At 39.1% G+C, this 14,295-nt stretch overlaps 1 protein-coding gene across 1 annotated transcript; it reads left to right on the plus strand.

Moving 5' to 3' along the window:
* Nucleotides 1-10,654: 10,654 nt before the first annotated feature.
* Nucleotides 10,655-14,295, plus strand: rpl27a (ribosomal protein L27a). The gene is made up of 5 exons (XM_022756374.1): nucleotides 10,655-10,703; nucleotides 11,391-11,454; nucleotides 11,563-11,638; nucleotides 12,608-12,782; nucleotides 14,119-14,295. Exons 1-5 carry the CDS (start codon nucleotides 10,701-10,703, stop codon nucleotides 14,245-14,247), a joined length of 447 nt encoding a protein of 148 aa, XP_022612095.1. The 5' UTR covers nucleotides 10,655-10,700; the 3' UTR covers nucleotides 14,248-14,295.

Consider the following 14,295-nt stretch of genomic DNA (forward strand, 5'->3'; position numbering starts at 1 on the left):
CACTTCCACAGTAAACTAAACAAACATGAGGATTAAAGTTTATGAGGTGTGTCTTTGAGATTAGAAGAGCTTTTCATTTTCTTGCTCTGATTGTCAGGTGATTGACTTCAAGCAGAATTAATCACAAAGAAATGTGTGAGTTTTAGCCACAACCTTTGTCTTTGATTCACTTGTATTGTGATGTTTTTGACTATAAGTAGCAATGAAGCCAATACTAAATATACTTGGAGTATAAAAAGCAAAACTTATCAGATGACAGCATCCCCCCTGAAAGAGTGTTATATATATAACTGGTTTATCTTTAGTAATGCTTCACTGTGTGAGCAGAATTATGTTTTAGTTGCTTGAGGCGAAGATAATTAGTTGGTTGCTCAGTCTATAAATGCATCATATTTTAGACATTTTGTGTGTACAGTCTTGATCTTCAAACTAATTAGCTGTCAAATAAATCCAGTGGAGTAAGAAGTACAATATTTCCCTCTGAAGTGGAGTAAAACTTTATAGTAAAACTTTATATTAAAGTATTTAATATAAAGTACAAGAATCTCAAGACAGATCAAACAAACTGCGGATTCATGTTTCTCTCTTCCTGGAAACTCCTGGTCATAACCCTGACATATTCCTATCCAGACAAGATGATGGAGTTCCTCAGCAGCAGCCTCTGAACTGAGGCCAGGAAGAAGCTCATTGTACTGCAGTTACTGTCAACCAGCTTTAATGAAGAATATCACTGTCAGACTTTGTTAGAGCCAAGTTACTGTTTCCAGCACAGGTCAACATAGTTGTTCAATATTTTCTTACTTTTATTCATTTTTAAAATACAGACAATGTTTGAGGTTTCATATATTACTTGTTTGTTTTGTTGGTGCCTTTATTTTTAGCTGCTAAAGAAAATATCATTTGAACATGTGTTTGTTTGTTTGTTTGTGTTTTAGTGTTACTGCTGTTGTGGGGCTGTCCCAGCCAGGAGAGATGCTTCAAATATAAACTAAATGGACATGAGGACAATTGTGGGTTCAAATTTATTATCTCACTCCTTTTACTTTATTCATACTGAACAAAAATCAATATCTTCTCTCTGCAGCTCTGCAACAAACCTGGATGATCTCCAGCTGTGTTGACGGTGTTCACAAACCAGCAGCTGAAGAAAGAAGAAAATAAAAACATAAAGACACATTTTTCACCATAAAAGTCTCACTACAAGTCCTGTAACTTCAGACCATCAATTGTATGTTTGAACATTGGGCTCTTCCATGACACAGCCGTAGATACAAAGACGCCCCCTGGTGGGAGCTGTGTGTAATAACACCAAAGGTGTGGAGAAGCACATTTTCCTCAAACACATGTTAAAAACATTAAAAAACATATTGAAGGCAGAGAGTCTTAATAATCCTCCCTCTGTGCTTACCTGTTGAAAAGGATAAAATGACACTCAAGTACTTTCAAGTTCTCCTCTCATCATTGTTTCAGAGACTGGATCTTTTATTTAATGTGCTACAACTGCGACTTTTAGGTAAGAACTTCAGTAGCTGTGTTTTGTTTGTGGATCTGGATCTCACGGGTAAAATACATAGATATTGTGATTTCCTTTGATTCATTTTGGAAATAAACTGTTGTAATGAAAAAAAATTGTATTGTTGATTTAAGACTATCACAGTTCTGTTCGCCGTCATTCACCAGATACCTGCAGCAAATAAAAGCAATTGGGGTCTATTTTCCTTGTTAGCTGGCAGCTGTTTCACAGCCAGAACATTAGTGGTAAAAGCTGCTTTCACATCCTGTCCTCATGCTGTTAGTCTATCAGCACATGTAGCTACTGATGGAGACTAATGATATTCCTTCATGCATGAAGTACAGCAGGTGGAGGGTTACAGGTGTATTACACTATAGGATTTTAGGATATGAGCTGTATTTTTATTTTATGTAAAGAAATTGGAATGTGTGAAAAAATAAAATACAGATACAATTTATTCACTTTCACAACTGCTCCGGCAAATTCAGTAATTCACTGTCAACGTTCAAAGGCATGAAAACTTCTGAACATAAGCCTAATCGAAGTCCCTGTGTCGCTGGATGGATTACTGAAGGGGCCCAATCGGTTAAGCATCCGGGGCCAGAGCCGCTGATTGAAGCAACAGTTAACATTTCTTTTTGGAAAGTCAATCAAACAACCACAATGTAAACAAAACAAGGACAAAAGGACGTGCCAGAGGGCACAGTAATAAACAGCCGACAATAAATAACCACAAAGAGAAAACAAACAACCATAAAGAGAAAAAAAACAACCATAAAGAGACAAAAAAACAACCATAAAGAGACAAAAAAAACAACCATAAAGAGACAAAAAAACAACCACAAGGAGACAAAAAACAACCATTAAGAGACAAAAACAACTACTAAGATAAGCAAAATGCACCCATAGAGGCACAAACAGCAAAACAATGCAGGGTTTGCAGTTGTTTTGTGTCTCTTACAGTTGGGGTTTCTTGCTCAAAAGCTGGAGGGGTGGGGGCTTTTACATGACTTTGCCCAGGGGTCCATTTATTCATAATCCATCCCTGTCTGTATCTAGTGACATACGTTTTACACCTAAAAATAATCAGGTCTCGAGAGTCTCTGACAGGGTCCAGCAACAAAGAGAACAAATTTTTGGAATTATGTGTTATATATACTATATAACATATTTGTTCCCTCTGTGGGCATTTTTCTTCCTCCATCTGTTTGTCATTGTTTAATGTAGAGAACTGTTGTTTTTATTCCCATTTTTATTTTTATATAGTTTCATTCTGTGAGTATTTAGAAATCCAGCGTAACTTAAAAGTCACAGTTACACTTGACCTTGGTCACTTCGCCTTGGCCAGGAGAAAATCGTATATTATAAAAAGACGTAAAACCTGGTGCAATGTTTCTCCCATGGTTACATTAGCACATATTATACCTGTATCACCTACCAGCTACACAGTGAGATCTGGGGCCCTGGTTTAACAGTTAAATTACAATGTCAGTCACACAAAGTAAAACACATTAAGTAGCTCATCCTTGCTGAAAGTTTATGTTTTTCAAACGTGCATCTTCATTTTCCATTCTGTTAAACAACCAGGAAAATGTTGAATCCACGTTTATGACAACATCTTTCAGAAAATGAAAACGAATTCATTTGCACTTGATGAATTTCATTCAAAAATGATTTTAAAAATCTTGAATCTTGAAAAAATGTTTCTACAACATGCTTTTCTTCATGAAAATATAAAATGATTGTCACAGTTTTCAACATGTTCAACAAAGACTTTAACACAACAACATAAAGTCACAGATAATATTTTTTCCCACGAAACACATATCTTTTCTTCCTGTAGTTTTCCTTCCTCCTCCTGCTGAGCCACCGGAGGCGAGCTCTGTCCGCTCTGTCCTGGCTGGACGACGGGAACGTCCTCTCGGGAAAAATCTCCTTCAGTTTGCTCAAGAAAAACACCTCCAGGTTTTGACCGGCCTGAGCCACCTCTGAGTCTGGCTGCACAGCAGAGAGAGAAGAGTTGAAAAAATGCAAACATTAGAGGATATCCTTAGTTTAAGTTACGTGTTTTATTTATTCAGGGTTAGGTGACTTACAGTGGGCTAGTTCACTCTAATAAAGTTACTTTATTTCACAGGCCTGCATTTTAAACTGTATACAGGTAAGTAAACATTTTAGCTAAGTCAAAGTCCTGGATTCAAAGCTTTCCTTAAATACAAAAGTATTACTATCTGAGTATCTGAGATATCACTTGATATGAACCGGCAGATATGCACAACCTGACTGGCAGACCCTACGCATAAACAAATCAAGGTAGAAAATACCATAAGTATTGACATGATACTCTCTGGGTCCAGTTCGCTGCTACATGTGGAACTTATTCCCACAGGCTATAGCACAGAAATGATTTCATTACACCAAAAATTAGATTAGATCGGCTCAGATTCCAACATCCTTATGACAAACTTACGTAATTAAAAGTAGCGCAGTTCTTGAACATCAGCAGGACGTCATCTACAAACTGCTCCGCACTGAAGTAGTGCAGAGTGTTGCTCTTGTCCAGTTTCCTGCGGATCACCGACAGGTCGATGGGCCTCTTAATGATCTGGTAGTAGTTTCGGGCCTGGAGTGCATTCAGAGAGATTAGATCACTGTAGGAGAGACTGTTGTCATTTTAACATCATGGTTTGTTATGAAAGCGAAATGGAACATTTTACACACAAAGTAAGTCAGTGTTTTCTCTGCTTAGGTAGATTGTTAGGCTCATTACATGCTGCAGTCACTGTGTTTCTGAGTTTTGTATGAGGTCAGCAGTGTGCATCTCTCCTTTATAATTGATAAGTCATATTTTATAGATTGCTTTGTTCCAATTTATTTCTTTGGAAAAAGCCTGGAGGATAAGAGTAGTGATGGAAATCTGTCTGCAACAGAAACATTTTTTCACTTAAAGGTTTTGGTCTATGTGGTGAAGGAGTTGTATGTTGTAACATCTGTTGTATCACATCTGAAATTTTGTATATGAAGACATATTGTATTCTTGCTGTATGTTTTATGTATTTTTGATATTTAAATGCAAATTTCCCCACTGCAGGACTTATAAAGTATCTTATCTTATCTTAACCATATGATCATAGAATCCTGGGATCGGCCCATTATTTGCCAACTTTCTTAATTAAGGGCTATTATCTAGTTATTATGACATATTTGCACAGTTACTGACATGTGATCTCCTGTGATTTCTATGGTAAACATGTTGCAGTCCATCTTTTTAAAGGGGCTATTTGTAACTTTTCTCTGCCGCCGAATGTGGTTTCTTGCTGGAGCAGGTGGTGGTGCAGCTACAGTCCTCGCTGCAGTTGGCCCCGGTTCGACTCCCGCATTGGACGGCCCCTTCCTGCATGTCATTCCCCCTCTCTCTGCCTCCCCATTTCCTGTCTCTCTACTGTCCTGTCCATTAAAGGCACAAAAAGCCCAAAAAATTCTAAAAAAAAAAAGACAAGAGCGTTATGTCTTCAGGGAAGGTTGGAGGCTACAGTGAGTCGCGATCAGAAAGTGAGGAGACAGGCTAGGGCTAGCTGGTGGTTAGCATGCTAACTTCAGTAGAAGAAAAGACATGATAGAGACAAGAGTTAAAATTGGTGTTGCTTTCCATTGCTGCAAACAGCTGTTGGTGAGTAAAGGAATGAAGTTTGATTATGAACGCACGTTTTTTCTAGACTGGTTGTTAATGCTAACATTAACTATGTAGCAATAGCAAAACTTACAAATAGCTGCTAAGATGTAAATGTGTGACTGACCAGAGGGCTGACGGGTTCATGAAACGGAGCGCTGAGCAGGTGACAGTACAGCAGCAGAGTCAGCTTCTCACACCTCTGCAGAGGGGAACACACACAAACACACACGCATACACTGATTTAAACCAGGTCACACACCCCCACCAAACGTATTTTGCATCATCTTATCATGAGCTTGCTCTATACAGCAATCCAGAACAGCCACTGATAGATGACAGTGAAATCACTATGACATATTGTTGTTGTTGTTGTTGTTGTACAAAACATATATAGTTATACATAACATATGACATTCTTCTGTGTATTTCTTTAATTTCATGCAGTGATTATTTGTAAACAGACTGAATTCCATCACTTCCTGCCAATTACAGCTTGGTCTTCCTCCTAACTGTATGTTTGTTGCTAATGTATTGATCCATGTAACATAATTATGCTTTCATTTTCAGCACTCTCAAAAAGAAAGACTGACTTTAAGTCCACAGTAGTTAAGTAAAGGTTAACATTAAGTTAATATCAGCATAGAAACCAAACCACAGACACTGTGCTGCAGCTCACCGTCTGGTCCTGGTTGGACAGTGTGTATGGAGCTTTGACTCCCGCACAGGAGTTCATGTTCTCACAGTCGTAGACCTGGTCGGCCCTGCACAGCGTGCACACCCACTCACCTCTGTATGACACACACGACTTGTGTTAATTCACAGTTTGGAGATGAAAAATACATTTTCTTTACACTCTTTCATGACAGAGAGCGTCAACTTTGTATTATCATTTTATAAAAAACAACAATTATTATCAATATTTATCCTGATAACAAGTGTTGATAGTTGAGCCAAAGCCTGATACCGATTATAATCCATGCTATAGAACACATATTAAATTATAAATTATATATATATGTTGCAGTGTTTTGCTGAACACTGTGATGAAGTTTATTTCAAGTCAAAACTCATGTAACACTTGCAGTGTGAAAAATAAATTCTGCAATGTATTTTGGGACCAAAAAAAAGAAGAGGTAACCATGACAAATTTAAGGGAAAGGATAAGATAAGTTATGGAAAAAAACATTGAAAAAAAAACCTTGACCATGACTCCTCACAACCTAAGGAGTAGAGCTTGGCCTATCAGCAGGTGTGAGTTAAGAAACACTGTCACCATTATGTGGCTTATATGGAAAAACTAATCAATATTCTTATCAATGCATCTCATGTAATTGAATATCAGTGATGTATTCCTCTTTTTTTTGCTGCAAGTAACCAATATCAGTGTTGCCTTCTTAAATCCAAATCAGTAAGGCTCCACAGGTCATAAGCTTTGTTTTAAAGGGTCCAAAGCCAAAAAAGTTGACTGCCCTAAGTCACAGTGAGTGCATTGATTGTCATCATAAAAGTGTGTGTTCAGTTGACAAAGGTAGGTACAGTTTGTAGGTTTAGGTGTTCATGCAGAACTTACAGTGGAGAGCTGATGAGAGGAGGTACATGACAGGCCAAGTGGTAAACTTTAGGGCAGCGGTCACAGCAGAGCAGATCTCCTCCATTCAGACAAACAGCACAGAAGTCTTCACTCTCCACCTCCTCAGTCCCAGCTTCAGGTCCAGGTTCAGGTTCAGGTTCAGGTTCAGGTCCAGATTCAGGTTCAGGTTCAGGTTCAGGTTCAGGTTCAGGTTCAGGCTGCTGGATGGATGAGTCGCCCTCCTCCTGTGAGCAGCAAAGATCAGCTCTTTGTTCCTCACTGTCATCTATTTGAACCACATCTGATTCACAATTAGCTTCAGATTCATCCTGCAGCTGCAGGGATCCATCCTGATCTGCGCCTGGTTCCAGATCCAGTTCAATCACCACAGTCTCATCCGGATCCAAATAAAATGTTTCAGAATCTGTTTTCCCATCCGGGTCCCATTCATCAGAAGCAGAATCAAGCAGGATATAAGGCTGATCTGGATTTGATTCACAGTCAAAGCCTGAGTCCTGCTCTGGTTCTTCAGAGGGTGAACTGTCAGGACAGTACGGTTCAGTCCAAGATGTTGGTGGTGTATCTGGTCGACTGAGATCAGATAACTCTACTGGTTTAGATTCAGGTGAATCTTCTCTGATCTCTGAAACATCTGCCTCATTTTGACTGAATCCATTCTGTGAGATTAGGACACAGTGATAAAGAAAAAAGGAAAATAATCATAAAAGAGAACTCAGGTTTATCTTCGTCTCAAATGAAAATGTCTAAACCTTCATTTACCTGCTGAGGATGAGTTAAAGACATGTCACTGTGGAGCTCAGCTTGTGTTTGGCTTGGCAGTCGCACCAGAGACACCACAGGCTGCAGAGATGATAAGGACACAGACCGGAAGTTCAGTCGCTGCAAGCTCACTACAGGTATGCAGGAATTACCCAGGATCCTCTGGGCCTCTGGATGAACCCTGTGGAAACAAATGTAGGCCTGGCTGACATATTGCAAGCACAACAATAGTGTGGTCTGGCTCTCTTGTTGCACCAGCAAAACATTGTCTGCTCAGTGGAAAAAATGTTTGTCCCAAATTTTCAAATGAGGAGTTTTATCCAACATGGACAATATAACATCATGAAGTCAACAGTTCTACATTTTAGGAAATACACTTAATCTTTCAGAGTTACATCAGAAGATATCATATATGTGTATTTAATACAGAGCTATGGCTTGGAGGCGATTAGCCTAGCGTAGCATAAAGGCTACAGGCATAGGGAAACAGCTAGCTGTCTAAAGCTCTCAAATTAAGTAGTTGTTGTATATTGTTTGTTTGATCTTTCCCAAACAGACATATAGATGATCATTTGTGCTGTACAGAAGTACAGAGCAGATAGATAAACTGCTGTAAAACCACAGGCGGTCATATTTAAAGTAGCAATCTCAAAGATCTCAGTTATCTTTGGCAACACTGATGGCAATAATCAGTCATCATTGTATCATCATTCAGTGATAGATAGTGACTTAGAAGACACTACTGAGTGACAGCATAGCTGGTTGTGTTCACACATGTGTTGTTCCATATGCATATTTAATATATGCATATATAAACGACGATGTAAACGTTACACAGACCCTCACTGCTGTGAATTATTTTGTCCAAATAAGTCCAAAGTCTAATTAAAGGGTCCACAATGGTTTGCCTGGTGTAAATTTTTTCATCTACCATGTCTATATGCACCAAACAAATGTGTGAACACATCCATGTATGCAGACATGTATCTGTCCAAGTCCATGTCCCTTTGTGAACTGTATCCACCCCTTCATATTTCCCTCTGCACACAGATTAAAAAACTAGGATTCAGTCTGATCATTAGTGACGGTGCTGGTAGACAGAATTTCTTTGGACAAAGCCAGGCTTGCTGTTTTCCCTTGTTTCCTGTCTTTATGCTAAGCTAAGCTAACTGTCTCCTGGCTCCAGCTCCATACTAACTGTGCAGATATAAGAGTGGTGTCAGTCTTCTCATCTAACTCTCAAAAGAAAGCGAATAAGTTTATTTGCCAAAATGTCAAAATATTCCTTTAAGTACATGTTTTCTATTGTGTTGTTAGGTAAGCAAGTTGTTATTTACTTTACCTTATTCTCTTCAGTAAAGCTTCTACACTTCTATCCACTTGTCTTTGTCGTTGTTCAGATAACGAAGAGGCTGCTCTGGTTTTTCCATTGCAAATCTGGTTTGACTCATTTTTCATTTCACAGAAGAGCTATTTAAAAAAACAGAGATTTAGTTTCACACTCATCATACTAACAATCAAATTATATATAAGTTACTCTGCTCCCTCTTTCTGAGCACTGTAATACACATCCAGCTGTTGTGATAACCCTCTCATAAATCATTAAAGACCTTATTTAAGTACTCTCAGTGTCTGTATTACATGTTGTGCTGGGAGGCTTGGCTCCTCCACTGCAGATGCTGGATCTGAACTAGTCTCAGATGACATGGCCTCCAGTGTGAGCTGTACTTTACACTTGGCTACCCGTGGCAACAGGGTAGGCCGCCTTTGGGGAAAGTTGCCATGGTGTTTGTGAGGTAGGTCTGCCATCTCCAGGAGATCAGGCCTCTTGGGGTGAAAAAATAGAAAAGAAAACACAGAAGAAGCAGCTGGTTTGAAATCTCCTGTGTACTCAGTGTTTGATGGCAAAATACAAGAATCAAAACAAACAGAAAACCACCAAAGAAGCAGGGAGGAAACAGGAGAATTACCATTTCAAGAGTAGTTTTACTGCTTGTTTATCCAAGAAAAATAATCTCTGTACACAACAAATGAATGATGACAGCACATGCAAAGGAGGACATTGTGTACATGATGATTAGTGACAAAACATTAACATACAGGAATTAAGTAGAATCATAACTGTGCCTTACCTGCAGTGTGAACGTAAGCAATGATAAAACAAGATGTCTGCTTCAGAAAGGCAGGTGAATGTGTCCTCAGGTGGATGTGAGCTGGAGATGAGTGGGATGGCAACATTCCATGTGTCCAGTATCAAGGGGGACACGAATGATTTGATTGGTGGAAAGCAGACACAGCCTCACCCCCCTGACATTTCAGCACTGCCCTGAGAGTCACTGTAAGCAAGTGTATCATATTAATTATGCTTCAGAATATGTGCTGCTTTTATTTCAGTATTCCCATCATGGTAACATTTTACTGGAAGTCCATATATTTTGCATTTTCAGCAACATATAGACATTTAATGAATGGTTTATAACACATAGGCCTAATACAGTTATAAGCAGATATAATGTATTTGTCAACAACTATAACTCCTCCTGCGGGCATCTATAGGCTATGTGGAGTCGCATAAACAGATAATGAATGACATTACAGTAAAACACAGTTGTAGTAATATAAAAAAAATGTCCTCATAGGAAAATTTATTATTGACAAATGCTGCACACTGACAGACACTTCAAATGTCCTATAAAGCTATAGGCTACTTTAGAACTACATAATTGTAGGCTATGCCATAAACCATTTTTAAATGTCTGTATATTGCTTATAGATACTAAATAGGGAGACTTAAAGTGTTACCCATGTCCTGTGTTTAAGTAAAAGTATCAAGAACATAATATGAAGTACTCCATTACATTAAGTAGGATAATTGTCACGCATTTAAAATCCTACTTAAGTATCAGCTAAATGTCAAAGTATCAAAAGTAAAAAATACTTGTTGTTCAGAGACAGGGTACATGTAACTGAAATATTAGCCTACTTCATATGACTTTATTTTGTATACGCAGTCGGTTGTTGTTGTTGATCTGCTGATCTACACTCCAGTCCAGTGGGAGGCGGTAATGGACCTGTAAGCCGCGTTTGCACTGTCGTCGAGAACCAAATCTCGCACAAAACCGCGTGATTTCCAAATCGCGTTCCTCTTACAACTATCCTCCAAGATGGTAGGTGCTACCATGAATCCCTCAGCACTGAAATAGAGTTAAATCTGTCCCCATCCTTGTTCGTTCATACAAACAAATATCATTAGATGGTGATTTATTGTACATTCTCCTCTTACGAGCAATTACTGGCTGTTATTACCGTTATTTATTCATATTATATGGATTTTAGTGCGATTGACTGTGCGATAGCTCGGCCCTGGGCTGCAGCAGTTAACTCGATGTTGCTGTGTAGTTTTTGGCATTTTTTTTAACGCGTACACAAAACCTCCACAGTTCTCACGAATATGACAAAAGAAGTAGCTGTTTAAAATGCAAAACTTACCTGGAGTATTGTGTGAAACGCTTTGCCTACTATGTGTGTATTTGCCGGTTAACACGGGTGAGTTAGCATTAGCCTCCGAGGATACTAGGCAGCATGTAATCAGCCAGGGACATTAGATGAACCGGTTGAGCTCGTGGGGAAAGGGGGAAAGGTGCTTCATGTGTCCGATTTTTAATTATAAATTTTTACTGACATACGGCCGAAGTTGGCGGGCTGATGAGTCTATCATAACACCAGCGATGAGAGGTCATTTTGGCTCTCTTAAATGTAGCTAGCCAGCTAGCTTCAGGGGCTAAATGTAAGATGGACAGCAATTTAGAGTTGATGCTCAGTCATTTCATTCTTTATCAAACTTTTCCTGACAGCCTACTAAGAAGACCAAGACCAGGAAGCTCCGAGGACACGTCAGTCACGGACATGGTCGTATCGGTGAGTATAAACATTCCCACTTACCAGCTTGCCAAGCGGTTTTAGCTGTTCAGTGTTTCACTGTGTAATTGTGATCCATAATAACCACGAGCCTGTTCACCCCAACAGGCAAGCACAGAAAGCATCCTGGAGGTCGTGGTAATGCTGGTGGCATGCATCACCACAGAATCAACTTCGACAAATAGTAAGTGCTGCTTAATGTTCTGGGAGTGGTAGGTGCTGTGTTGGAGCATAGTGAGGCACATATGAAGCTTTCTTTTGCCTGTGTCTAACCAAAACAAATGTATCTGAAAATTGTTCCGTTTTTTTTTTTTTTGTGTTAATTTTGTCTACTTTCTGATTTGATCTAATCCCGAGATGAAAAACTCAGGTTAGATTTAGTCAAACTTGTTATCTCTGTCAGAATTTCAGTCTTTGTCAAAGAAAACTTTAAATATTTGAGTCTGGTTTAAGTTGATGTAAAGTTTGTTTTTGTTTTTTTATCAACAAAAGCTAGTCACAGGTAATGAAAGAAATATCTGTTGGGTAATTTATTATTCTGCTATAATATCTATATAAAAGGCAGATGAGCAAGGTGATTTGGACATGTATGTTTGTATTGGTAGTATTCCTTCAGTCAATTAAGCCTGGCATTGTATCTTCTGCCTGTATCGAGGAGTTCAAGTAATGGTTAATGTTGTAGAGACTAGAGTCTCATCTTGACACAAATCATTGTCTTGGTGTGCTTGAGTCCTCTTAGAGTACAGACTGGTCCTATTCACCGACTGGCTCTTTGTAGGCTAGTCACCCACATGGGCAGTTACAAAGTTCTTGTCTTGGTCTAACATTAATATCTCTGAACTCATGTTGTGGTTGTATCACATCAGAATTTGAGTGCATTATTAAGTGAATCAGCTCCTTTTCTCAATGAAGTTTTCATTTTTAGTATTTTACTGTTTATTTGCTGTGTCCAGTTAAGTGTTTGTCCACTCTGACTATGAGGAGAACTCTAGTACAGCAATACCTATGTAATGATGAATTACTTACCCAAAAGACAACCTACATATACCTAACAAAGACAGCTGTCAGTTTTCCAGCATTATGCTCAGTGGGTCTCCCGCTCTGGTTACACTGTTGTAAACCTCACACCTGTCTTTCTCGTGTTCGTCCTCAGCCATCCGGGGTACTTCGGTAAGGTGGGTATGAGACATTACCACCTGAAGAGGAACACAACTCACTGCCCCACCATCAACCTGGACAAGCTGTGGACGCTGGTGAGCGAGCAGACCAGGCTCAACTATGGCAAGAAGCCTGACGGACCCGCCCCCATCATTGATGCTGTGCGCGCTGTAAGTGTTGACCAATATTTTCATTATTGACAGTGGCAGAGAGCCGGAATGTCCATAAGAACAACAAGCTGGTGTAATGACCTACACTGGCCTTTTTTAAGAGTTTTGTTTTTCAATGAAATATGACATATGTAAAGTGTAGACCTAGCAGTAATTAAAGGAGATATCAGTTGGAGGGTAGAAAATGTCTTATCCAGAGTCTGATCAATCAATTTTCCAAGGAAGAGTAAAGGTTGGACGGGTCTTAGCATAGTTCAGAGTGTAAGTAAAGGAAAACATTTAATCTGAGGGAAAAATACCCTTCTTAAATAATTGTAGAAACAAACCGAGACACTGCATTTTTAGTTTTGGCTTATTACTTACTTATTTTGAGTCATTTCTCCAATAGTTTGCCCAGGTGATTGCAACCAGAATCTCAGCAGTCTCACTGTGGAGTTCACAGATTTGCTAACTGGGCAAAGAAGGGTCTTGGGCATATTGGTGATATATTTGTTAGATGGTGGATATCAAGACAATCTTGATAAAACAACTTTGTGTTTGCTGAAGTTGCATTAGAACTTTTGATGAACTACATTTACCTAGTGTAGCCTTTCCCACAGCCAAGTTGATTTCTATTTTTCTTATGCCAAACAGTCCAAAGCCCGAAGCTAACTGTCATGTATTGCATCAAAAAGAATTGGTGGCTTACCTGGTAGGGCACGTACCATGTAGGCTTAGTCCTAACTGCAGCGGCCATGGGTTCGAGTCCAACCCACAGCTCTTTGCTGCATAGCATCCCCTCTCTCTCCCTGACTGTCCTGTATATCTCCCTAAGCCTATCAGAACAAAGGCAAAAATGCAGCAAAAATAACTTTTAAAAAAAATTGGCAATTGAGAAGCTATGTCTTTGCATAAAGAAATTATGTTTGTAAAAATGGTTGCCTCTCAATTTTCTGTCCATCAATTACTTGACCAAACTTCACAGCTTTGAGCCACATTGGCACGGCTGACAGTCAAAGTTCTATCAAAATAATTGCTGAAATATAAGCATGCAGAAATCCCAACATTTTTGCCATGATACTAGGTGATTTGTAGAATTTACGTGTTGCTGTTTTTTTACATACTTTAGTGCCATGGCCCTTTAATTTCAATGACACCACTGTTAATGTTAAGATCCTGGGCTTTGTTTTCATGTGCCTCCAATTTTTATTTTTTTGTGAACTCTTAAATGCTCATTCATTTCCTGTTTAGCATGGTTAAATATTGCAAGCTTCTCTATGTAAATGGAAACAGTTCAGCAGCATATTATCAGATAAAATGGTGTTTAAGATGTACTAATGTATCTTTAACTTTACAGGGTTACTACAAAGTTCTGGGCAAAGGCAAGCTGCCCAAGCAGCCTGTGATCGTCAAGGCCAAGTTCTTCAGCCGAAGGGCCGAGGAGAAGATCAAGGCAGTGGGAGGAGCCTGCGTTCTGATGGCATAAAGCTCCTGTCAGTGTTTTTGCAAAAATAAACTGTATAAAAGGAAACTA

This window comes from Seriola dumerili, unplaced genomic scaffold (genome assembly GCF_002260705.1).
Source record: "Seriola dumerili isolate Sdu_G_001 unplaced genomic scaffold, Sdu_1.0 BDQW01000242.1, whole genome shotgun sequence".
Classification (NCBI taxonomy): Eukaryota; Metazoa; Chordata; class Actinopteri; order Carangiformes; family Carangidae; genus Seriola; species Seriola dumerili.

What these genes read in the sequence shown, in the direction of transcription:
- rpl27a (XM_022756374.1), top strand. An exon ending in AGAATCAACTTCGACAAATA is followed by an intron (nt 11,639 to 12,607) that starts GTAAGTGCTGCT and finishes GTTCGTCCTCAG; the next exon opens with CCATCCGGGGTACTTCGGTA. An exon ending in TCATTGATGCTGTGCGCGCT is followed by an intron (nt 12,783 to 14,118) that starts GTAAGTGTTGAC and finishes TTAACTTTACAG; the next exon opens with GGTTACTACAAAGTTCTGGG.